A 26,703-nucleotide genomic window follows, 5' to 3' on the forward strand; every position below is an offset into this window, starting at 1 on the left:
GTCATTGACAATGTTTGTAGATCTTCACAATGCTGCAAATTTGTGAGTATTCACCAAATGTCCAATGACTTCTTCCCTGGAACTCATTTTGGAGCATCCATAAAGTGCCTTTATGACTAAAATATCTGCACAAATGGCAGAAATTTCAGAGTTGAAACAGGCATCATCATCTTAACAAATGCACGTAATCAGACCCCACGACCCTGGGGCCAGACTACTAATTAGCAGTTCAGTGTTAATGAATGGAATAGGAGTTTATGGGGCCATGTGCCTGACGCACAGGCCCAAGAATACCTCACACAGTGTAGTGTCCTCCCCAGTCCAGGAGCACACAAATGAATACGCCACACACGGAGCTCTGTAACGACGTCTGTATTCCTTAGCAGACGAGCACACACTGCACTTACGTAATAATTGTTAATAACCACACCTGAACACATTCCAGCAAGTTACATAATTCCTATGTTGAGTATGCCCAGAACCGCAAAGGTCCTAGCGCACATAGTCTCACAACACATCATCTTCCCCTTTGTTAAATAGTTAATAAATAGTCACATCACATTTCCTCAATATGTCGTCGAGGCGCTCATACTAGTCCGACAGATCGAGGAGTTGAGATGCACTCTGATTGTGCGATATAGCAGAGGTTCTGATGCTTGGTCTGGACCGTCATTCATGATTGCGGGAACTGATGAACGTCAAGGTAGGTACTTAAAATGTGACGAGTCCTGTGTGATGGACTTTCTGGGACGATGCAGTGTCACCATGTGTCCTTTGCACATCACAACCCTCAGAGGTTTGACAGCAAAAGGAGTGTATGTTCTCCGCTTTCATTTCTGCTTGACCAGGACCCAGTTACCTTCATCGAGGACTGTTTCCGGAGCTCGTTGATGCTGATTGGCATATGTTTTCGTTTTGCACTTTCAAGAAGTGTCTGTGACACAAACCTTATTAGCATTCAAGGATCGGTCTACTGTCCAGTGTGACAATTTGGTTCCGATGACTCTCCCAAATAGCAAGGTGGCAGGACTCTCAGCAGCTGTGGATTGAAGAGTTGACCAATAAGCACATAGGGCTTAACACAGCTCCTGGTTTAACTCGATTCCTCCATCGTTTCACATTGAATTACACGTTTGAGGGGACACATACATCTTTTCACAACACCTTGGGGCCACAGAGGGGTGGGTACTCCTTTGATGCTTGACATTTAGTCTGATTAGAAACTCCTTGAATTCTTTGCAGACCATTGTCAGATTTGAGAATGGCAGGGATACCCCACGCTGCAAATATTCCATCCAGCCACTTGATTACCTTGTCATGGGTTGTTGATGATAACTCCTCTAGTAAAGGAAAGCATGAATACTCATCAATGACTACCATGAGATGTTGTCCGTTTCCTAAGGGCCCAAAGAAATCGACTGCAACTCTGTTCGTTAGCATGTTTTCATGCTCCCAGTCATCCTCTTCTGTCAACTTTTTCTCAGACTACCATGAGCTCATTTGGCAGTATTTAAACATTGACAACCCTACTTCCGTTGTTGCCGAAATCTCCTCTCAATCCAACAGCCTAGTTCCGTTCCTGAGGTTGCCCCAGGTATGTAGCCCTGCTTGTCTAAGGGGGGCGCTCAATTTATCCCGTAAACATTCAGGCGTCCGGGGTGAGTCCCACATTGCTGCTAGGGAGGTATAGTAGTGAATGTAATTCTATACCTACCTCAAAAACATGAGGGCATCTGAGGAGTATGATCCAAGATCTAGGGCTAGTAGATATTTGGAGAACGAGGGTTGGTGGGCAAAAAAGTTCTAACTTTTTAGGAAAAAGTACGGAATCATGCTTGTATTAATTACTTCCTCATAGTTAGCCAATCTTGCCATATGTCTAAATCAGTGACCCCTATTCCAGCAACCAAATCAGATCACTCAGTAGTGGCATCGTCACTTGAATTTCCAGCAGTGTTGGGCAGTTCTAGATGGACCCAAGATAAAACTCTAATCCAGAAGGAAAGTTTTATTGAACATCTTAAAGAGAAGACCAAAGAATTTGTTTAATATAATATAAGCAAGGCAGGCAGTGGGATTGTCTGGGATACATTCAAAGCTTTTATAAGAAGAGTAATTATGAAATGTTCACATGAGCGCAGAAAAGAGAAATCGACTGTAGAAGAAAACATGTTGAAAGAAATCGCTGAGCAAAAGGAGAAGATTAAAAATTTCTCAGCTGATTCCCCCTTCTTAGGGTTTTTGGCTTGAGAACTGAGTTAAAAGAGCTGCAAGGCCAGTTAGCAATGGGGTTGGAAAAAAGTTTAAGGAACTATGTTAAGCCAGCAAGCTGCAACACTTCAAGTATGGTGGAAAAAGTGGGGCGCTGCTGGCTTGGAAGACAAAATCTGACCAGCCCAGAAACCATATTCATTTATTGGGAGACCCAGAGAATGGGAGACTGAGCCAGACAGATCAGGAAAACAAGCAGTTATGTTAAGGCAAATTTCTCATATTTATGCACAGCCAAATCCACTTCATGTTAGAAAATGGATGTCAGATAAGAACTTATCAGCTGTGGGGAACCAAGAATTTACAGGTTTGGAAAGAGAAATTACAGAGAACGCAATAGGGGAACAAGTGGGAAAACTAAAAAACGGCAAGGCTGCACCCTCAAACAGGATCAGTTGAAAATTGTATAAGACTTTGTTATCTCATCTGGAAAACTTTAACCACACATTATTAGAAGGGAGGGAGATCCCCCTTTTCTTGGTGCCAAGCCACAATTGTTTTGATCCTGAAACACAAGAAATATCCAGCTAAACCCAATTCTTACAGACCCATATCACTCCTGAATAGCGACTATAAAATCTTCATGGGCATTTTAGCAGCTTGACGAGCTGACACATCTTTTAATGGGAGCCATAGATATGACAGTGACCTATGAGAGCCCAATAACTATAGAAACTTTAGATGCTATTAAGGCCTTTGACTGGGTGAATTGGATATACTATGGGAGGCTTTAAATATGTAAAGACTTGGTAGAAACGTTATCAATGCAATCCAACTTTTGTACAGATCCCTCACTGCCAGAATTTGAATAAATGGGGAAGTATTAGTTTTCTTTCTGTCACTAGAGGGACTAGGCAGGGTTGCCTTCTATCACCGTTGATGTTCCACCTCTAAATTGTACCCTTTGTCCAAATGATTAGACTAGACAAAACTATCTTGCCCTTGGTTCACCAACTCCACTCCAACTTGGGCCAGTAAGATTGAACTACATGTGGACAACATTCTGTGTATATTTCTAATCCAGCACACTTGATTCCTAGACTCAAAGCGCACTTCGAAGTATTTGGTAGCTTCTCAGGCTTTCAGATAAATAAAGGAAAAATAGAAGTCATGACCTGGGCCAATAAGGAAGATTCAGAGGGGAGTCAGGAGGTTAAGGCGCAGATTAGATACCTTGGGGGTTCTGTACTACAAAGCCTGGAACAACTGCCTAATCTTAACTTGGATACGGCTTGTGGAGAAATAGTACTCTTTTGAGGAAATGGGAGAAACTCCCTTTAAGCATCTACGAAAGAACCAATTCGATTAAAATGATGGTTCTCCCAAAGCGGTCTTTTTTTTTTTTTCTTCAATGCAATACCCCTGACATTTTTTAAGAACCTCATCAAAAAGTTTCAGGGAAGGGTGAGCAGCTTCATATGGGCTCCGAAAAGTGTCTGGCTTTCTTGGAAGAAACTAAGGAAGAAGCAAGAGGGAGAGCCAGCACTCCCAGATTTCCAGATATACTGCTACGCTTTTCAATTTAAGAATTGTAGAATGTTTGCTGTAAAGTCAAATATGGACAAGTCTATACAGCCATGCTGGGGGAGTATGGACAAGAAAAATTCTTATACACATTCGGAGATCCAAAGTAAAAAAAAAAAAAGATAGACTCCAGGTCCCGTTAGCAGCTCTAAGGCTCTGGTGTTTCATGAGAAAGACCTTTTAGCACTGAAGTAGTCACCTCAGTTGGAGTCGTATGACAGTATCTGTCCCATATTCGGTCTCTCTGGGTGTTAAAACATTTTGTGATTCATAGTACAGGGCCTGCCCCATTCATCGCAAACATGGCAGAAATGTTGGTTTCTTTTCTTAATTCTCTGAAGCCATTCATAAAATCAGGCATGATTTAATGCATAACTTGTATATTGTCCGCTTTCCTGATTCCATTTAACTGTTGCCTTATGCAAAGTGTATTATTGTGCAGTAGGGACTTTGTACTGTGAAGTTCATATGGCTTTTTCCTTCCTCAGACGCTGTTTGGGGGTTGATTAGATGCACTGTTGGACTTAGTAACGACCACTCTAATCCCCAAGACTGTACCTCCCAAGGGTAGCTTCCTTCATCTCTGTCCACTTCTTGAACCACGTATTTTGTGTGCTGCGAACTATATCTTACCTGACCATTCTATAGACAAGAGGTATTGGCTTGTCTATACTCTCATATCTCTCCTGAGTAGGCTCCGCTACATTCTTTTTTTATCACACAGTTTCGGCGTATCAAGACACCAAACACTTCAGACATAGGCCTGCACTCACTCTTCTGTCCAACAATGAATTAGAATTGAATGCTTAAGCAAACCATCTCTCACTCATATTCTCTTCAAATTCATGCAAAGGCTTAGCAACAAACTTTAGTAAAATGATAATTCCTGTACTCAATCATTACATTTAAAAAAAACTCCCTGTATAGGCCACACGGCAAACATGCAGTGTTCCAACTATTGCACTCCAAAGAGTAGCATACTACCACTGTACAAAAGTGCTCTGGCAACGTGATAGGAGTATGAAGCACTGTATAAATAAATACAAGTAGACAACAATACAACATACTCAAACTACAGCATCACAAGGCCATTATACGGGCAATACAGATCTATGCAAATCTCTATTGGCATAACATATCTCTTGCTTCCAAAAGGGTACAGACTTTACTTCGAGCCTGATTCAAAGATGTTTTTTAAATCCTGATTCATGTGCAAATGGATGTTTACCTATGGATTGGAATAGTAATTGAGTTTGAATGGGGAATGCGTTGTAACAAATTGCGTTGTAAAGCACTGCGTTGTAAAAGATATTGCTGAGCAAAAAATGCGGGGTAAAGCCATGTGGAGTAAAGTGTGGGGTAAAGTGTCCTATTACGCTTGGAACCATGGCCTTGGTCCTCAAACCCATTTTTGTGCTTTTGTCACTTCTACAATGAAGATATCCATACAGGTACATAGCTTACAATATATTAGTCTGTTTGTGTTCACCAAGCCCGCCTTGTTTGCTTTTATTTCTACCTGCAGAGCTTCAGGTTGAATTTTCACTACTTAGCCAGGCAGCCTCAGCCTTTCACCCTTTGAAGGACAATAAATGGATATCTTAGCAGAGGCTATTAAGGCTTTTAATTTATTCCTCCAGTAACTGTTTGACAGAGTGGTAAACAGTCAATATTATATTAAAATACTGTAAATTTGCGTGATCAATAAGTGCTTTATTGCTTGTACTATTTAAAGCAATCCTAGAAATAAATATCTATGAATATCTTGTATTTGTAAGTTCCGCTAGGACTCTCTGACCTTCTTTCGGTGGGTGAGTAGACTTAACCTTTTGAAGCACCCATAATTATAAGCCACAGGCTCTTCCTTGGAGACACAGATGACCGGTTGATGGGATTTCTTCCTGGATGTCAATACTTGGCAGAAGTCATGTTATGCATAAGCTAAAATAACTAACAAATAAGCACACACAGGAACCATGAAGAAAAGTATTAATGCCTTGGTGCTGTTTCTCCAAAGACGGCCCACAACTCCACGGGGATGTAGACCTTTCCAAAAGAAATGAACATAGCCGACTGTTCCGACCAGGAGCATAACCGCTCCACTGGGGCCAGCACCGCGCTTCTGGCCAGGATGAACGTCCGCGTCTGAGCCAAGTGACACATCGAAGCCACAGACCGTGACCCTGATTTGCATGTTTGCTTCCTGGTTAGACACTCTGGAACCCATTTTAAAAATGGACTTCAGAGCTTGGGAAATAAAAAAAAAAAGAGATGCATTTCAATTCTGTGAGCACAAGACTGTTACTCATGTGCCACTTGTTGGCCAAGTCGCTCTTTGGAGTACTTCCAATTTTTTTAGGTAGGATGGATCAGGGAAAGAAGGTTCCTTTTTAATTGTTCGAGGAAAAGTATTTTGTTTCTCATATATCATGGTACGCATTGAGGTCACTTAGAGCTGGTTGCGTCTAGCAATAGGTATCGTTATGTAGGTTTTTCTAACACTTCAGACTCCTCTATAGCACTTATGATATACTTAACCTGCCCCATGATATTTCATAAGCAATAGCATCTTTAGCTTCTACTTCTTTTTTAGTGGTTAGATGTTAGACCCATATCAAGCAAAGCATATTAACAGGTTTTAGAAGTGTCTATACATTTTTATTAATTTGTCCTCATCGGGGATAGTGTTGCCTCCTTTTACATTATCTCTGCCAAATGACTGTCAATGCCCTCTTTTTGCCATTCAGGTTTGAGTAAATAATGCCATAGATAATAGCCTTCTCATCTAATATGTTTTCACTCCATTGCTTTTATTTGCTAACTTTAGTGCTCTGGGTTTTGTTGTCTTGGTTTGCTATCATTGGGCCATTAGATGAGTCAACCTGATCAGAACGGTTTGTTACAGTAAAAGCCAGGATTGGGAACAGGGATTCCTGCCCGTGTGGAATGAGAGTGAATCCTTAGTCATGGGCAAGTGAGTTATGTCCCCCAGTGAAGAAGCCAAACATTCAACTTGAGAAGTATTGTTTCCTCATGCCCCATATTAGGTATATGGAATCACTTTTGTGAAAGGTGTGGTCAAAATTGTGGGGAAAGATGACATTTCCATTTGAGACAATAATCTTGCGGGAAGGTGAGTACTGATGGAAGGTGGTATTTGAATTCAGCAACAGTTGCCAAGTCTTCTCTCAAAACTTAGTGTAGAAATCCCATAGGAGTCTATGGGCATGCCCACTGGGCTTGTGCGAAGTTGTGTCAGCTTTGCAGAAGAAGACCATTTTTTGTCCCTGGGAAGGGGCCGCCACATTAGCGTAAGGGCTCCATCTGCAGTGCTTATCCTCTCTGCATTTCAGAAGCAAGGTAACCCTTGCTTGTGAACAAATATGTAGTCGGGGGAAAAAGCACTTTATTGAAGTGTAGAACAGTGAGTTTAATGTAATATTGCTCCGATTGTCTCTCACCTTGATGCTCATTCAATAAAATACGTAAACTGCCATCTTGGCCAAGGTGACTGAATTCCCCATCTGAACATTGGTACTACTACCCCTACACACCTTCAAGAAGAAAAAAAAAATCCCTTCTTAAAATATATTTCTACCCCATATACCATCAGCTACTGCATTGCTACCGCTGTCCCTGCCCATCAGCCACCACCTGCTCTGCAAAATTGTCACTCTGCCCAGTGCTATTTCTCTTCTGCTTCGGGTCTTAAGACCCTAACTCATTTTCTGCATATCCGAAATGAACTCTAGACCTGTTCACTGTCTGTGGAAAGCTTGACTCATGTTCATTATGGGAGTATCATCCGGCACACATAGGTTCTAATACGAATACTCACTTTCTATGCTTAGATGGTTGTCTCAAAGTATCCAAACCTCGGCTGGATATAACTATGAGTGTTGTTTTGTGTCTTATCCATGGAAATGTCCACTTTTCCTGTTATCCGTTGGATTTGCATTTTTATGGCCTGGAATTGATATTCCAGCTTCTTGACTGCCTAAAATAGTAAATAATAGTTTGTGTACATATTGCTTCGTAATTCTCATACAAATGTTTGCTCTTTGTATATACTTATCCATCGCAGGTATCTAGTACATTATCTATATTTCTCCTACTGACCCCATGTGTTAGTATGCAAAGCACTCTGTTGCTCTCTGGCTTTGTTTGCTCTATTTAAAAATACTCTAAATCAGTGATTCTTAGCCTTTTGACTTCTGTGTCCCCCATTTAATCATTACTGAAATCCGGGGATCCTCACTGAATCATTATTGAAATCAGGAGACCCCCACTGAGTCATTACTCATTCCAACGACGTGGACCCCGGTGTAAGCAGTTTTGATGATTTGAACTTCAAAACAATACCCTTAAAACTGAAGCAAGCATTCATCAAAGAAATACACAAATTATGAAATATTGTATTTGCATAAAAATAATAAATTAAAAAATGGTAATGGAAGGGTGGGGCTTTTCTACGTTCAACTTCAGCCCCTCATCTTCCATGATATAATGTGTTTGATACATTTGCAGTGCTCCCAAAAATATATTTGAGGACACCAACTTAATTTTTCGCTTCCAACTTCAAATTTAGAGAATCTTTTCAAATGTAGAGTTTTACATTTTACTTCTTTCTTTATTTACATTTTATAAATCTGTTAATATTATTTAGTTTTCCTAATAGTCACGTGCCAGCAGCGTAGGCGTCGTGGACCTCCAATGGTCTCAGAACTCGGGTTAAGAACTGCTGCTATAAATAAACAAATACATGAAAAATCCTGCCACATTGCAACTTACTCATCAGAGGAACAAAGTGAATTGCTGTCCAGTGCCCCCACTTGCAAGTTCACACAAGACAACTTCTGAAACCCTTGTCTTTAAATCTAAAGAAGTCATCAGTAGTCAGTCGGTTTCCCTACCGAACAAGTTAAAGACCTCAAAATCCTTTTCAAGTACAACCTCCTTTAATCGTCACCTCGCGCTTACTTCTTTGGGTTCAGCTTCGTCGCTGATGAGTAAGACCTCCGCATTGATAATGCCTCCGCATTTTGTAATTGTTTGATACTAGAACTGCTTTCACTATCCAGTGATTTCTCAGTCAGAACTATTACGGTAGTGTGCTGCGGGTAATACCTAAGCATCAGTTTACTGGTCAGAGCTCAACAAAGCAAAGATTTTTCTGAGGCTTACAGAATAGAGAGAGATTGGGTATAGAGTAAAAATATAATAAAAGTGAGTTCCATGCCCTGGAAGTTGGGAAGGAAAAGCAGCACCCTCTCATCCTCTCCCTGTGGATTCTGGGAACCAAAATACCTTCAGCAGTACCAGAGCAGAGCTTTCGAAGGACTGTAGCAGGGAAAATGTGTTCAATCTAAGAAGGACCCTTTAAGTGAAAATTGCAACCTTAAATACAGATGTTGTCTAACAGATCAGTGTTGATCGTAAACCACTGAAGGGACTTCAGATAGTGATAAATGTGAGAACCTCTGTTTAGAGCAATATCTAGTTGGGCAGCCAACCTTTGAATCACCTGAAGAGGTAGTAAGAGATTATCTAAGAGGCTTAAGTATAGAGCATTGCTCTAGCCCAGTCATGAATGAACCAATGATTTGATCAATATTTTATGGCAGATGGAAGGCAAGAAAAACATATACCCTTAATTTTGGGCAGGAAATCGTGGCTAGTTTACTACCTAACCTCTTCAAAGAAAGAGACTTTAGGGAGTCCTGATTGTTGATGATGTGAGGTTGGGTGGCCCAACAAGCCTTTTTTCTTTTCACTTGATTGCCCATTTAAAGGCGGATGAGAAACGGAAGCCTGAGTGTTGGTACCTATAAAAGAGGTAAGCTGGAGGAAAGCCAATCCAGAGCTCAGCTCCCCATCCTAATCCTATAAAGTCAGTCCACTTGGATGGGACGAGCGACCATATCTAAAGATGCACCTTGGTCCATGAGGACCAAGCTCGTCTGCCCACTTCTACTCAAGAGTGCTGAAGCGGGAGAACGAGGCCCAGATCGATACCAGTTTTTTAGACCAGTCACAAAGATGGTTTGCATTGATTGAGTACCCAAGAAATTTTCCATGCAATGACCATCAATCGAACTAATTTACATATGGATTGTTTATTCTGAAAATCTAACCTGCAATAAACAAAACTTTAAACCCTGCAAATAATTAAACTCACAAACGTTTAAGGACGGAAGGATGAGTACCCTGAAAAAAGGGAAATGACTACCCGCCCGGCATCACATTTGAAGTAATAATAACTTGTGTTTTAAATAGCGCTTCATACCACTCGTCTGCCGTTTCAAAGCGCTGTAAACATGAAGCCTTGGAAAGGGTTGGAGGCCGAGTCTGCCTTTTCAGGATTCTACCTCGTCACCTTCCAATCATTGAAGATGGGAGCAGAGAGCATTAACTCACTGAGCCATCGTCTCAGCTGCCTATGTAGTGATACCTCCTTTATTGTGTTAGGCAGTCTTGCACTGTTTCTAAGAGATTCTTTATCTTGGAAGGGCACCCAGTCTCGACGACCCTTTCTATGCAAGCCCACATTCATTATCTTAAGGTTTTTGACTCCCCCCCCCCCCCCCCCCCCCCCCCCTTCCTCTCTCCCTTTCTCGGCCGGCCACGTAATCCATCTGTGGAACATGCCCTCCTCCCCGGTGTAAGGAACATGACATCTCGGCCCCACTAGCAGGACGGGTCAGGTGGGGGACGTATGGCGGGTGGGGAGAGAGAGAGGGGGGGGGGGGGTAGGTGTGCTGATGGAGTGATCCAATCGGCTGTTCACCAAATGTCAGAGCTGTGAAATGGCCCCAACTCTCCCAGCAGCCAAGCAGATGGTATTCATCAAACCAGGCCTGCCTCTCCACACGAAGAATGCATTGCAGTGTCGCTTGTGTAGGGGCCACGCCCCCCACATCCACCACAAACACCGCTTGAGCACACACAGACCCTCACCCCAGCTTGTACGAATTAGAAAACACAGTGATTGGAACAACATGAGCTCACCCGCTGGCAAACTGGGCTGAAGGCTACTTTTAATACTGAGAAGTTTCCCCCCCCCCCCCCCCCCCCCCCAGCATTTTGCAGAAACTGGAACACTGCCCCGAAGAGAGCCTTGGCTGCCCCTTCTCCTGCCAGGATTACAATGAGGGGGTCTCCCCCCCCCCCCCCCCCTCATGAGGGGGTCTCCCCTGCTCTGGGGCACAGAGCAGGGGTGGAAGTACCAGTCGGAACTGGTGTTTCTGGACCTGGCAGTTCTGGCACCCTTGCGCCATGCAGCTTGTAATCGGGGCCCAAGGGTGTGTGCCTGAGGCTAGTAGTTTACAGAAACTAGAATGAGTTGGCGAGGGAAGGGGAACATGTAGCTAGGACATTTTTAAAAATAAATTGTTACAGCTACCAATAATTTGAGGCACAGTGAAATACGACTTTTGCTGAGAATCGCGTGTTTTGGTCAAGTGCCAGATTGGAACCAAGGTCTCTGGGTTGAGAGGTAAGCGACTTGCTCACTTGATCACTTCTCATGCTCTACAGTACCACCTGTGGCCCTCAAAGCAGACTTGAGAAAGTTGTGAATCAGTAACCAGGAAGAGTCCATTACTGTTCATGCTTTACCTGGTGGTCTGTCACCTGGACACTTACTTTCTCCATTCTTGCAAAATGGCATGCAATAAAAAGGGTTGCTGGATCATGGCATGGGGGAGAAAGGAGCAAAAATGGCCATCTTCTGTCTGTAGGGGGATAGTGACGCTAGGCTGGCATAATATATTAGTGACAAAAGAGGTACTCTGTTGGGAAAGAGGTCTTCTGATGATCCAGCATATTATGTCAATACTTTGACCACTTTGTCCTTACAGAGGAGTTCCTGTCCAGCTTGAAGCACTATGAGATCACGTTCCCCATCCAAGTGGACAAGAATGGAGATTTCCTGAGTTACAACGTGAAGCACGATCCCAGAAGGTCAAGGTCCCGTCGCAGTCCAGGCTCCTCCCACGAGGTGGCCCAGCGCCATGTCTTCTATAAACTCTCAGCGCACCAGACACGCTTCCTTCTCAACCTGACTTTGCACTCCAGCCTACTCGCTGAGCACTTTACTGTGGAGTACTGGAAAAAAGGTGGACTGGACTGGAAGCATGACCTCTATGAGGACTGCCACTATGTGGGCCACCTGCAGGACCTGCAGCTGAACACCAAGGTAGCCATCAGCAACTGCAATGGACTGGTGAGTGCATGGCCTCCTTCTCTGTTTGGTTCCAAACTCTTGCATAAATGTTACTTTATCTTTAAAAGACCATGTAATCTCCCACCGGAAAAGAAGTCCAGCTAGATAATTGGTATTGTATTGTATTGTAGCTACATCTGTGTAGCGCTTTTACCCTTTACGTGGCTTTGAAGCTCATCTGTGGATGGGTAGTGTGCCCTTCCGTAGTAGAGCTTGGATAAAAGAGACTAGGTCTGTCATACGGTCTATTTGAGTAGTGAAAAAGGATCCGAGATGTGCTTATACCATGCGTTTCTTCCTGTGCCTGGTTGTGAAACAAAATTGTGAGAGAGAGGATGCTTACGACACCACTAGTGCATGGATGGAGAGAGAAATGCTTTAGTGCATGCTATCTGTGTGGAAACTGTTTTGGTACATAAGGTTTATGGCAGAAACTGCTCATATGGTATGGATACTAAGACAGAAAGGCAGCTAAGGACCATTGTACCACAACCTGTGAGCCCCACTAAATAAACATACTTGTTGCTCACCTCTATATGTTGACTACCAAACAACCTAACATTAGAACAATTTATATCATATCAGAGAGATAACAATCAAAGTGTTTAATAAGTCAATCAATCAAATTCAGAAAGTTGTTCCAAACAGTTTCTTTTGAACCAGTTCTTCACTCCTCATTTCCGCATACACGAACAACTGAAAGAGCAGCCAACGCACTTCGCTCACAGTCAAGCTTCATCAGGGCATGAATATCATTCTAGAAAAATTCCAAGTCAAATTCTCCAGAACTAAAGTGCATTGGTTGCCAAATCATCACAAATGAGCGAAGCAACAACCATCCAAATGTGATGCTAGTAATGCGCAAAGGCCGTATTATACAAAGTACACAATGGTCACAACACACTGTATAGGTAGTGCGGATAATGAGTTCAGTCATCAAAGTTCTCAGGCGTAAGAGTCCAATGCTGTGTACAGCAAAGAGCAGCACAACTTCATTCATATCTGTCAAAATGAATTCATTATCTGCATTTGTGGTTAGTTGAGAGTATAATAAACACTTAACCAGTGGGTCGAAGGCAGACTCTGCTTGAGGTGAAGTGAGTGAAACAGATACTATGTGGGGCTACCCAGGTGCTGGGATAAAGGATTCTGTGTCTGTGAGGGCTATCCTAGGGCATTGATGCTGAACCCAGGTGATGCAGGGGATAGTACATTGAGAAGGGTGATAGGTGGACCCAGGAGAAGCAGCATATACCAATGTAGAAGGATTGATGGGCTACCCAGAGGGTCCCATTAAGGTAAGTTTCAACAGACACTGCGGTACAAGGTCTCTTTGATTAAATAAATCTATATCTCTCTAGATATATATCGTCTCCGGCTCGAAACCAAATTATGTCAACCTCACAGGGCTGGTGCTCGGCAGCAGGAGCAGGACGTGCTTAAAATGCAAAGAAAATCTATAATGCCGTAGATCAAAGAGAGAGCCGGCACTCCAGAATGTCAGTTACCGCACTGACCTCACGGTCTTTGTTAAAGCTACAGCGTGGCTTTGACAAAGATCGTGGATTTGATAGAGACCGCAAAGTCGAAACGCGTCAGCCAACAGATTAAATTACTGCAGTAACTGACATTCTGGACTGGCCGATCTTTCTTTGATCTATGGCATCAGAGGATATATATATATATATGTGATCAAGGGCTCTTGAGGCCCGAAACGCGTCGTGCGTGGGTTGTGAACTGCAATAAATAAACATCCTACCTGAAGTCCAGCGGGGTCCGAGTTTCCTTCTTCGCCGCCGTCGAGTGGAAGTAGCAGGAATTGGAACTTTCCGATATATATATATATATATATATATACGCTTCACAATTCCCTCAAGATAGAAGGAAAGACAGCACTCACGGGACTTAATCACAGCAGTGATTTATTCGTGGCTTTCGAATAAATCACTGCTGTGATTAAGTCCCGTGAGTGCTGTCTTTCCTTCTATCTTGGGGGAATTGTGAAGCGTTCATATTATGCGGAGCACTGCCGCATCGCGGCACCCGCCCGAAGAGTGATTCGTGTACCGGTGCAGTGGAGCAGGATATATATATGTGTGTGTATATGTTTGTGTGTATGTATATGTGTATATATATATGTGCGTGTTTGTGTATGTATGTGTGTGTGTGTGTGTGTGTGTGTGTGTGTGTGTATATATATATATATATATAATCGCTGGCAAAACCAATAAGCCCTATTAGATTTGTCAATGCTTGTTCTAATTTCAAACCATACCACCTGATTAGTACCTAAACAATAAATCACTTACACTTTCTTGTTTGGTCACATAGCCGAATATACTGCTTGATTGTCAGCTGCGAGGTGTTGTGCTCGGTCCCCTCCATAGTGGTGGTGACCTGCATTGATGCCATCTTTGCTGGATGGTTTGAGTTTTCATGCAGAACATATTTCATCGCCAGCCGTAAGATCACACATTAAGAAATAGACGTCCCATTGCACTTTACACCTTTTGGCTTAAGTTTGTATTGAATAGCCCTGGTGTTCTATTCATCGTTCTTTGCTAACTGCTTGCAACGTACGGTCAGACCCTTTAAACAGAGGTTTCCCTTAGCATTAGGTGGATCGTCTCGCCCTGTCAGACACACTGCCTTTCTGTTACAGTACCTGGAATATCGCCAAGAGCAACTTAACTGCACATTTTAAGGAAACCTGTCGGCCACCCCTCCTCTCAACCCCTCTTCCCCATTACACTCGGCTCAGCTAGGCCTTGTGTTTAAAATGTCTGTATCCAGCTAAACATGCCATTGTAGCAAATGGGACATTTTAGAGATCAGACTGATCTGCATTAAATTTCGCAGAAGGTAAATATTTGGGGAAGAAGTATCGTGGAATTTAAGGATTTACCTAATGCACGTTCCAGGGTGGATTACGGTCAAAATGCAAAAGGGTGAAATGAGGCACACGTTGTCAGTGCCATTTTGTATTTCCAAACTATTGCACAAGAGAACGGATGCTGCCAGTTAAAGACTGGATTGTTGGGTTTCCGGGACCTTGCGGCAAAATCACATCAGTCACTCCAATCCGCAGAGGAAAGCTGTTGGTATTGGCCTCCATATTTATTAGCCAAGTTTCTTAGAGCTAGAGATTCTACAGACCAGTCTAAAAAAACTGGTCACAATTTGTGCCCAGTATTTTCTGTAGCCAGTATGAACTTTACAAACTGACCAGCTATCTGCAGCAAACAGGATACATATTATACCGATTTGGTGTTTGGAAGGGATGCCAACAACATGCCCTTTCAAAATACCAAATTGGTAAGGTAGTTACAATCTCATTATAGGAGTCAGTAAAAGTTTACCAACTCAAAAAATGGAATTAGTACATTAAAAGAAGCATTTTCGCAATCGCAAACTTCGAATCTGAGTGTTAGCGACTGTAAAATTGCTTTGTATACCTGGACCACAGTTGTTTAATTTCTCATCTACAAAGCTTTCCCGGCATGAAGAAGATACTTTTTTACTAAGTAAAATAATTGAAAACATCGAGATCCAGCTGTAAGCCATTCAAATTGGCTCATCTGTCCGTAATAATGTTTAAGACATTAGACTGTCCTAAACAAGGCCTCCTAATCCCCAAAGATTTTGCGATGCAGGGTCAAAGTGGCTAAAAACGCAAACTCGTTCTCCCACACTGCTGTGGGAAGGGACAGCTGTTATTTGTTATTTAGTTTCAGGAATTCCATAAGCACAAAATGAGCTGAGATCTTGCTAGGGGCCGGCTCTAAATTCTGCAATAAAAACACATTCTTCAGAGTCCACTAACTGCTTTGCAAAAAAGCTGCACAGTAAAACTATTCTCATTCTCAAGGGAATAATACATCAAATGCCCTCTGGGTTAGTTGCCAGAACGCTCATGTAAATAAATATCTTGCAAACAATTTCAAAAGATGAAAGTAGAGGTGCATTAAGTGTGGGACCGAATAGGGGCGCGACAATGATCGCGACAGCCTGAGATCACACCCTGAGACTAAGGATACAGTAAACCATGCATATGCTAAGAGCAGCGCCTCCGAGCCTTGTTCCTGGTTTATTTACATCATTTTAATACGTCCTGGGAAAAAAGGAAAAAACAAACCTAGGAGAAAATGAATATAGTGCAGTGTTCTCCTCAGATGTTTGAGATCACACGTGTTACATTTCCTAATCCCCAAAAGGAGTCTACGGTCAATCCAAGGAAGCCTCCCCCAGTACCTGACTGCGTCATAGGCCTAAAGTCAGATTATTGTACTTCAGCATCACTCAAGCAACCGGCGGCACGTGTGTCTAGTCCTGCCCCTGCACCAGGTTTCTGTGTTATGTTTATTATACATGGTGCTTTATGGAGTGAGGAGGGGGCAAACCGATGCGCAGCCCTTGATTTGTTAAAGTCAGCAATACGTCTTGTTCATGATATTGGAAGTACACGGAAACTTATTGCTACCATTTCCTCCATCGTAGCAGAAAGATCTTGTGAGCACATCTCTCCAAATTTCAGCTGCTGAGGGGAAGAGGTGGCCGGTAGGGAACGGTGATTGGGGTACGGGGGGAGGGGGTGTGGCGGGGTTACAAAAAAAAACTTACCCTGTCGTCGCTTGTCGCAAGCCACCACCTCTCCTCCGACGCAAGAGCAGGAAGCACACAGTGTTGTGATTGGCTAGGTGAGTGTGGGAGCCTGCCTTACAGAAGGATTGATTGGTCTGAGCGCTGTGGTTCGGTGCTCAGGCGGGGACCGGAATGGCTGTGTATGTTCTCCACCCAGGCTGTAGAATCACTGGTGTAACACAGGACCCCGTAGCCCCTGCCGTGTGTGGGGGGCCCAAGCCACAGGGGGCCCCCTTAGCACATTACTCTGCCCAGAGAGCTCATGATTGAGTCCGGAGGGGGCCCTTCCACATGCCCTGCAAGGGGGCACCCTCAAGTTTCGTTTTGCCAGTGTGTACAATGCAGTTGGTGGAGAACATGCAACAAGCGCATGACAGTCTGGCCGGCCCAAAACGGACGGCAAAACTGTCATGCGCAATTAAGGTGCAGCAGCAACCACTCCTCCTCCGTCTCCCAGGTTTGATAAGTCCAACTCCGCTCCGCCCCAACCTGGCTGGCTCCTTACAGAAGAAAAAAATTATGATAATGTAATATTATTAATGTTGCGTTATCATTTTCTTTTTACACTTAGTGGGGCGACGCACCTCCGCCCAAGCGGAGGAGCCGCCCCTGCTGAGGGTATAAAAGTGCATGAAAAAATGGAAAAATGTTCCCCTCTAGCACATTATTGTGCATCTCTGAATAGCATGGCGAAGCACAAGTTCTTATTAACAGCACAATTTTAACAAGCAAGCCTTCTTTCTAGATCCCGAACTGTACCACACACTTTAATACATTGAATGCACAATGACCAAGTTTGCGTACAATTCTATGTGGTATTAAGAAATACAGTATAAATAAAGAATTGTGAAAAAAAAATGTACTAATCATTGATTAGTTAAAGTGCTGCCCTCCCCTGGGTCGGATTTCACTGGCTTGCAGACAAGCGTGTGTCTGCAGCAGGTCGGCCCCAGATGTTGTCATGTGCTGAAGAGATGGAACATTGGCAGGCACCATCCTTCATGTGGAGTGGAGGGGAGCACTGAAGAGGAGCGGCTTTAACCCTTCGAGAGACCCAGGCAGGACCAGGAAGAAAGATGACACGGCGCCCGGGGTGAAGCGGTGCAAGCTGCACCATCAAAGCCACACATCAAGGCGTACAACGAAGAAGAAGGGGATAAAGCAAAGATATGGGCGTTACTACAGAGCAAGGTTAAGAGAAGTTGACTTTTTAAATAGGTTTCACTTATTCATAAATATTAAGATCCTTTTTTAAATTCTAATCGTCAGCTCAGCATTAAAATCTTTTTGGGATATTCTTTCGTCTTATGTAGAACCATGCAACAAGCCAATACTTGCAGACTTTAAATTCTATAGCAAGTCACCTTTAAAATGCTTAATTAACCCAGAGGTTGTATTGGGCTTACACTAACTTCTAACAGATGCACCCATTTGCCTGTGTTTCTTTCTGACCTTTATTTTTGATGGGCACTTTATTCTGTTATATTTATCCTACACATTTATTTAGGGGCATGGTCTGGCCTGAAGTAGCTCAGACAGACTATTAATCTCCCTTTGCCTTAAATAACCTGACCTTTCTATTCAGCGTCCTTGGCCTGGCTTGACCATGTGATTTATTGCCTTTTATAACACCTTCATGTCTCAATGGTATAAAAATGTCAAAGAGTTCGACAAAACTATTTAGTCAAAATAAATAAAAATGAGGCCTGAATCACAGTATTCATGTGCAATTATAGTGATGCACCGTGGGGAAACTATGATGGCGAAGTACTAGCCTATAAAGCAATAGATGCTGGTAAAACATTCACAGTCTAGTGCAGTTATTATAGCACTGCATCTGTGGATATAGTTAAGGTCTACAAATGTTTTGGTCCATACAGTGTTATTTGTGATCTTTGGGCCTTCTTCAGGACAGAGCCATTTACAAAGCTATAAAACGTGAAACTATAATGACAGCTTGGTAGCCCTGTGAGCTAGTGTACATTTTGCCACAAGTACTAGACTCCACTTTAAAGAGGTGCAGATACAAGAGGGTCAAATCCCACCTAATTGTCTGGGTAGAGCCATCTGGTTTTAAGCACATAAATGACGCGTTCAATGCACGAGTTGCTGAATCTGTGGCAGAAAGAAAAAGCTCTTTTTTTGTAGCCACTGCCTATTACGGCAGCAGACCAGCTCACATGGCTGGCATGTTTCCAAACTGCAGAATTCTCTTTTGGCAGACTGCCTCTGTTTGATGCAGCTTTTAATGACTAATTCTCCATGTCAGATCACAGGTCCAGATGGTGTCGAACCGCAGGCTCTTGGCTCCTGTGCTACACTTCATTTATGTGAAAGGAGAAACCAGGCGGCTTTAACCAGATCATTTGACTAGTGTACACTCCCTTATTGTCTTTCACCTCAGCAAAACTAGGACTCTTTGTTTGGAGTATGCGCAAAGATATATTGAAACTCGTGGTGTAAAGTTGACGAAGGAGGTTGATGCATCAGCAGTAAGTACAACACTAGGTTCTGTAGCATTTATTCTGCAAATCTCCCGATTGTCATCATTCAAAAAGTTTTCCAGTTTAAGTTCCCTTTCACCCCTCCAAAGTTTATCTGTTCTTTGTACAACAACTTTAATTGCATTTGAAGATATTTTTTTATTGCAGATGTTGCCAGTAAAGCAGATTTATGTAGAACTTTCACCTGCTTCTTTGCGTATTGCATTGTATAACTATCTGCAATGGCAAATGTATGCAAATTTCGACTAGTTGAATTCCGGGATAGGTTAAAACTAGTGCTTAATTTGAGCCGGTGGTTTCCAGTGCTCAGCACCAGCACTTAATCATCAACACAGGCACTTTTCATGAGCACCAGTTAAGGACACATACATGTATGGTAGGCACGGGGAGTTTAAGTGATTTGCCCAAAATCACAGAATATTGAGCCGATGCCGAGACTTGAACCTGGTTCCCCAGCTCCGAAGTCGGCAGAGCCACATCCTCGCCCTACTTTCATGGTTAGTAGTTGGTTCTGTTTTAGGCAGCGCTAACAGGAGAAATGGGCTGGTGCAAGCTGCCTCCCGACGAGAGCCCCGGCACTTCTTTTTTACAAATTAACCACTGGTTAAAACTATCCGCGACTGCACACACGGTAGGTGAAATCATGCAAGAGGGAAACCAGTTGGCATTTTACCCTGACTTCACTACAGGAACCACAAGAGCTGCAGTGGCTATGAGGACATCATTAAGGCACTGAGTGGTTTTGGTATGAAGTAAGTTATTGTTGAGGGGTTCACACACCAGTTGAATTCGAGATAGGGGAAAAAAAAATGTAAAGCCCTAAACCGGCTTTGCCATATTGGAACACTGGTGATGAGGATGAGGAGTAGCGCTGTGTGTTTTCTGCAGTTGGTTCCAGGCGCTTGTCTGGTGGCAGTGGCAGGATGATCTGATAGATGGTGTGCAGCCATGTTTTTTCCAAATGATATTTGGATCAGGGGATGGCTCACTAGAGGTCAGTGTTATGATTTTGCATAAGAAACTACTGTAGCAAAGGAGCCTGTATCTATGCCATGCTGTCGTATGCTGTGGTGACATAATTTTTCTCAGAAAAGTGGTATATCATAAAAATATGACTGTTCCACCAGTATGTCATCCCCCACCTGGAAATGGGTTTAAATGATTCCATGTTATGTTTGGTATTAAATGCTTTTAACTATTAAAGGAGTATAGCAAACTATAATCTTCCCACTGGCTGAAAAGGTCACAGTTCAACAGAATAAATGGGGGAAAATGGTGGAAGGGATAGGAGTAGGTGTAGGTAGGCCTATAAAGGAGGCATAATTTGTCAGTGTTTGTCATGCCCCATTTGTAGGGCCTACAGCTTCACAGCCGTGGTGGACATGGTCACGTCAGTCTGGGGTCCGCCCTACTATGGCTCTGTAAACTGGGTGAAGTACACCTGTACTCCACTTAACTTTCAGGGTAGTGAGAGCAAGTAGTGCAAGGCGTCTCTGGGAGGTAGTTTGTGGAAAAGAAACTTGGAACTTGGGCAGTGTAGGCAAAGAATAGGCACAATAAGCAAATGCCCAGCCACAGCGCTTTTCGCGGTACTCTAATCACACCCCAGGCTCAACACTAAACATAAAGAATATGCGGCACTACATGGAAGGTAGTATGGGGTGGGGGTTACTACACAGACATAGAAGCACTACATTCGGCAGCGGAATGGAGGAAGACACTTTGATTAGGCGGGTCTGGCACTTGTGGCTGGAAGACCTTCTTCTGAGAGTGTCACCTTTACACTACTTTTTTTTTTTCTTTTTCATAATAACCTTCCTTTACCAGAAATCTTTCACAATGCATGCACCTTTAAAAAGCATGCCTTTTCAGAACAAGCCTTTCCAACGCAGAAGGTAAATATCTAGTAATAATGTAAGGGATGTTTTTTAGGGTTCATTGGTGGGTTGAGGTAAACAGAGGGAACAGTTTTTTAGGGTTTTAAGGTGGGAGAAGTAAAGAAAGTTAATGTTTTTTAGGGTTCATGGATGTGCAGAAGTAAAGAGAGATAAGGGGGTTTTAGGGTTCAGGGTTGAGAAGAGGTCAAAAGTAAAAAAACAAAGAAAAAAAACTATTTTTATATACCAACATAACAATATGTACATAATTTTGTAAAAAAATAATATATATATATATAATAAATATATATATATCAAGTCCCCATGCAGGGATGAAACGCGTAATGGCTGCTGTGTTGTCGATGTAACCTACAGGACAATAAAACCTATCGGTATTCTCCTCGGGGTGTAGCGAAGGCACAGACCCATCCGGGGTCCTCTGGTCTTCATCTGTGGCGATCCGTGAAGTGTTCCCTAGGTCAAGCCGCAGGTTCATGTTGGCTTATATTGGGTATGAAGGGAGCTGGGGGGGCCACCCTCTGATTCTCCTGGTCTGCTCCTCTCTTTGGGCTCAGCAGCTGGGCTTCTCTTCCTTAGGAAGATAGCTTTTGTGGGACAAGTCGCTCCTTCTCTCTCTGAGCAGGAAGGTTGGCATGCTTGCAGGCTCCCAGGTCTTAGGCAGATCCAAAGTTCTCCAATACAATGCGTAGACCTGAGGTGATGTCCTCTGAAGTATGGGAAACTGTTTAACAGCAATATCAGTCATGCATCACACCAGGTTTCCAAGTAATCTGTGCAGCTCCCCTGTCCCTGGTCACTTAAGATGCTTGATTTGGAAACAAAGTGGGCAAGTTTGGGTACTACTTTTATAGATGGTTTCCAGAAAGGGGATGTTGATCCACTGTCTAAAGTCCTGCAACTGGTTTGGCCCAGTTCCCTTGCACATTTAATTTTCCAGCTGTGCGGACACTGTGTTTGTGTAAAGTGGTAGCGCTCCCAAGGGGTACTTATAAGTTTGACTCCATCTAGGAGTATCTATAACATGAGAATAATAATTGTGAAGCTTTGCACCTGACGGTCATCAAAGTTCCAGGATGGACCAATCAAAGAAAAAATATAAGGACCAGGTCCTTCATAGATATTTATCCCCCTCTAACCAGGGAATCTGCTGACTCACCCCCGCACACCCCTCCATTTCCACAAAGTCACTTAAATGGCAGTGTTCAGGAAGGGCGTATTCAGAATCCCCTGCTAAGAAGGTTACCATCGAATTTCTAAAGACAGGCCTGTTTCCATTCTCCCATAATTCAGAGTCAAGGGCTAAACCAGTCCTATTGCAAACTAGAGGCAATCCAAAATGGATCCCACTGGCTTCAGCTTTCACACACTCACAAACAACCTGGAGTTCTGCTACCATTCACCCTAGATACATAGACACTTGCCATACATACAGGGATGTGAGTGCAGGGTCCGGCATAACATGTAAAACAGACTTTACTCAAGCATGCCTATTGGCATTGCACTCTCACTTTGCACTGGCAAAAAGGCCTGTCTGATGCTAGGGATTCAAAAAGGTATTCTACCACCACCGTTCCCAGTAAATGTCTCATTTGACGCCAACAGTAATCTCGAGTTCATTATAGAGTATGGATTTGGCATCTATCGTGACCTACAGAGCCACACCATGGGTCCTGTAGTCAATTTTGGGATTTGCCTCCGTGCACATGAAGGTTTCATTGTGACCTGGGATAAGAGAAAATCAGGAGACCGGTTTCACATGCAAATATGTTATTCAGGGCAGGGGATTACCTTTGTTTACCAAGCAGGGGACATTACTGTCCCAACAGTGTGTCTGAATAGGAATTGTAGTGGATTATCGAATGAAGTGAGGCAGAATGTCTACCACCCAATCTACATCAGTGATGAAAAAATACACTCTATGGGATCGTGGAAGTAAAAGAGGAAATTAACCCTGTGCCCTTAAACATTGTGAATTCTCATCTGCAGAGCTACATTTGAGTGCGCTTATTTTTCTTTTAGTAATCTCTGTTCACGGGTTGTATCCTGAAGAAGGACTTTCAAATTTTATTTCAGTTGAAACGTTGTTGATGGTTTTTAATGCAATATTCCCTGACTGTATTTGGACCTGGCCGAATGGGACTGTGAGTGTTACAGTGGCTCACACAGACTTACATTGTCATTGTTCCCACAGTCCTAACTTTTCCACATATTCACAGATTTTCTCTGTTACCCCATTTTCAAAGTGAAATTTCAGCTGGTATTCATTATTAAGACAGTATATGTCACATTATCTGAAAGTGTAGCCTCCCCATTTCCTATACATAAATCACAACTTCTATACCTAAAATTTTCAGCCAAATATCTTATAAAAACTGCTCATAGCCCTCTCTCAAACTTGTGTCTTGCAGCACGGGATTATCATCGCCGATGGGGACGAGTATTTCATTGAGCCACTGGGTCTTCTTCCCAATGACACCCATCTGAGCGAGGAGGGCAGCCCGCACGTCGTGTACAAGCGTTCATCTCTACAGCATCAGCAATGGGATGCAGCTTGTGGCCTGATAGGTAATGGTCCTTAGTGACCCTTTAATAGATATTTAAAGTCATCTGAAGAGGATAGTTGGGCGCTGCCATGGCAGTTGTATACCGCAGTCTTGCGGTAAGTAATAATGTCCTGGTGTATGAATATAATTGTGTGTGTATCTATATATATATATATATATATATATATATAATAATTTCAGTGTACATGGTTGTTGAGTTAAGAACAGTAAATCCTTAGTTACCTATATCTACTTACCTGCTCCATATTGTGGTAGTCGATATAATGGTTCAGAATGTCAGGACAGTATTAAAGACTCTATAATGTAATACAACGCTGCCATATCAAATGATGCTCTTATGTGAGCTCAAATAATCCACCATTGGGTAATCCATACATTTCCCTCCGTTCTATCAAAGTCAGCCATATTGAGCATTTCTGCAATAGGCATCTGAATGTGTATTATTTCAGGCTTGAATTAAGTTTAGCAACATCCTGCTTTGTGGTATTTTGGGAGTTGAGTGGCAAAAGCCCTACCACCCTGGATTTAATCCAGTGGAAGTATAACTTGTAAGCTATAACTAGAAAAGTGGGCTAATGAAGCTGTCTTATCTCCAATCATGCACTTTGTTCTTGCTCGGATTCAAGAGATTGGATTGTTCAAATTACAGAGGTTGGAGTTTGCACTGACGTGCATGAGTAACTCCCTAGAAATTGATATAAATGCAAAAGTAGTTGATTTACTGTACACTTTACCAGTGGGCACGCACTTCAGTGCAAACCCTAATTGACAGTTAGTCGCCATCTCTTGGCCATGGTTTTCCTACTGTAGAAGAACATGAGGTTTATTGGGCCTTCTTGTGATTCCATGTGAATGTACATTTTTTTTATACGGTCAGTTTCCAGATCCCTTTAGTGCCTGTCTGACGAAAAATGTCAGCCTTGTTATTGTTAGGTAATTGTGTTTTAAATATGATTAATATAATCAACTGAGGCCCACAGGAAGGTAGGTGTAGAGAATTGGTCCCTTTTGTGCAAAAGAGATGCTGCCAAATAAAGAGGAAAGAAAACTGGGACCAGGCAGCTAGGACTTCCAGAAGAACTGAAGTAGTCTGCCATTACGCCAGTTGTGATCAAGTATTGTACATTGGGAATAAACCAGAGAAGTGGTTTAAGTTCAGAAGGGCTGTAGTAATTAGTTTCACACTTATCAAGGTGCTGAAAGCAAGCCCGCTTCATGTGGTCAAAATGTGATCTACTGACCATTAACTGGGCTGCTGAATTTTGAGGAATTTGAGATTGTCTAAGATTGTCACACCCAGGTTTCTCAAGAGTGTCATTCCCTCTGTCGCAACTACAGCTCTAGTCCTCTCTAGTTGAGACTTTGCAAGCCCTTTTGTATGTCGCTGCCTGCCTTCCTGATACAAGAACCTCAGCATTTATGAAACGCAGCAGTTATGACTGCCTGCCAGGTAAAGCTCTAAAAAGAAACTTTCTCACATATCTAGGTAGTTTTTATCGTCTGTGCTGCCTGTTGTTAGCCTGCTGATTGTCACCCTGGAGCAACCTACATGTTTATAGAAAAGCATTATAAAAATACATTGATATTTACTAGATATATTTATATTATAGATTTATAAAGCGCACAGCTACCCAAAAGGGTTTCCCGGCAATGAGCGGAACAATAAGCAAGCCACACATTGCGGAGGGAGCACAGAACAAGTTATGCTGAGGTGTAAAAGAAGGTCTTTAATTTCTAAGGGAAGGCTAAAAGAGAATGACATAAACTAAGTTGCAGCAGAAGAGAGTTCCACAGTTTGGAGCAAAGAGAGGCAAACGAGCGACCTCTCATATAAGGGAGACGGATTCTGGGAACAGAGAACAGAGAGTGGTTCGCTGATCTCAGCTGTCGAGTGGGCATGTTTCCACCATCTTTACCTTATCATGTCAATCTTCAATGTAGTGCATGGGATGTGTGTTTTAGTCCATTATGGTTTCAACAGTATTACCCGAGCCACCAATGGCAGTGGTTGGTGATGGTGTCCAGAGTTCACTCGCTGTGAGTTTACTGTTGGAATGATGTTGGTTTGTCTGCCATCCACCCGGTTAAGTCAGCAGAGGCAACAGGGTAAACCTTGTGTGCGAGTCCTCCCTTACTGGGCGCCAACGGAATTCCCCAGGTCTCTGGGAATTTTGTTTTTTTAAAGATGTCAAATGCAATGCCCACACAGTAATTTCCTGAACTACAAGGGTGGTTGGACTACGGCAGAAAACTGCCAGGGCGGTGTTGGGCATCATCATTCTCCAGACTCAAGGACCCAATGAACCGTGTAATGCTCGGGGGTGGTTGAGCACCACAGAAAAGGTATTCCATGCACCAGGGGGATTGTGGGGAATCCCTTGCAGTACGTTTAAGTCCCATCCTCTACTTCCCTTGCCCATATCCAAAATTAAACTTCTGTTTTGTAATTTATCCCTGTTCAGAAAAGTTTAACAGAAGCATTGGGCCTCGAAGCGCCACTCCATGAAATCTGGATGAAGGACATTTTCACAATTTGTGTGGTTCTAGGTTTGACTAACTATTTATTACACCGTAGTTTATTTTATAAACCCACATCATGGTGGCCAATTTCTTGAAATTCCATCCGGGAACACAGTGCCATGGCTTTCAGTGGGAGGAAAAGCTGCTGTGGAGATGCCAGCGGTGGCAAGAGTGGATGCAGTGATCAGTGAGGGGGAGCAGGCCTATTGCAAGAGTTTTACGGGGTTGCGCTGCCACCGGGGATGTAAGGCATAGACCCTGAATTAGAGGGTGAAAGTAGATAGCAAGTAGGGCGAAGAGACAGGATGTGGAGCAGAGATACACTGAACATCCAAAGATGTGGAGCAGAGATACACTGAACATCCAAAGAGAAAAAAACTGGTCAAAGTGAAGGAAGCTAAGCTGAAAAATCATTGGAGCCTTGGTTAGGGATTCACCTCCATGCAACACATGTGAAAACACTGAGTGCGGAGATTGTATACGAAGATTGTCCACCAGAACCCATTGAGAGACTTCCTGAAGATCCATTTAGTGTCCTCTTGATAGATTTTTATTTG

General features: G+C 43.0%; 1 protein-coding gene across 1 annotated transcript in view; it reads left to right on the forward strand.

Annotated features, from left to right (window-relative positions):
- The window catches only part of ADAMTS10 (ADAM metallopeptidase with thrombospondin type 1 motif 10), a 200,978-nt gene that overhangs the window by 50,957 nt on the left and 123,318 nt on the right, over positions 1-26,703 (forward strand). The window contains exons 3-4 of the mRNA XM_085639546.1: positions 11,655-12,019; positions 23,471-23,627. Coding sequence (XP_085495672.1) covers positions 11,655-12,019; positions 23,471-23,627 — 522 coding nt within the window. The remainder of the gene's footprint in view (positions 1-11,654; positions 12,020-23,470; positions 23,628-26,703) is intronic.

This window comes from Triturus cristatus, chromosome 12 (genome assembly GCF_964204655.1).
Source record: "Triturus cristatus chromosome 12, aTriCri1.1, whole genome shotgun sequence".
Classification (NCBI taxonomy): domain Eukaryota; kingdom Metazoa; phylum Chordata; class Amphibia; order Caudata; family Salamandridae; genus Triturus; species Triturus cristatus.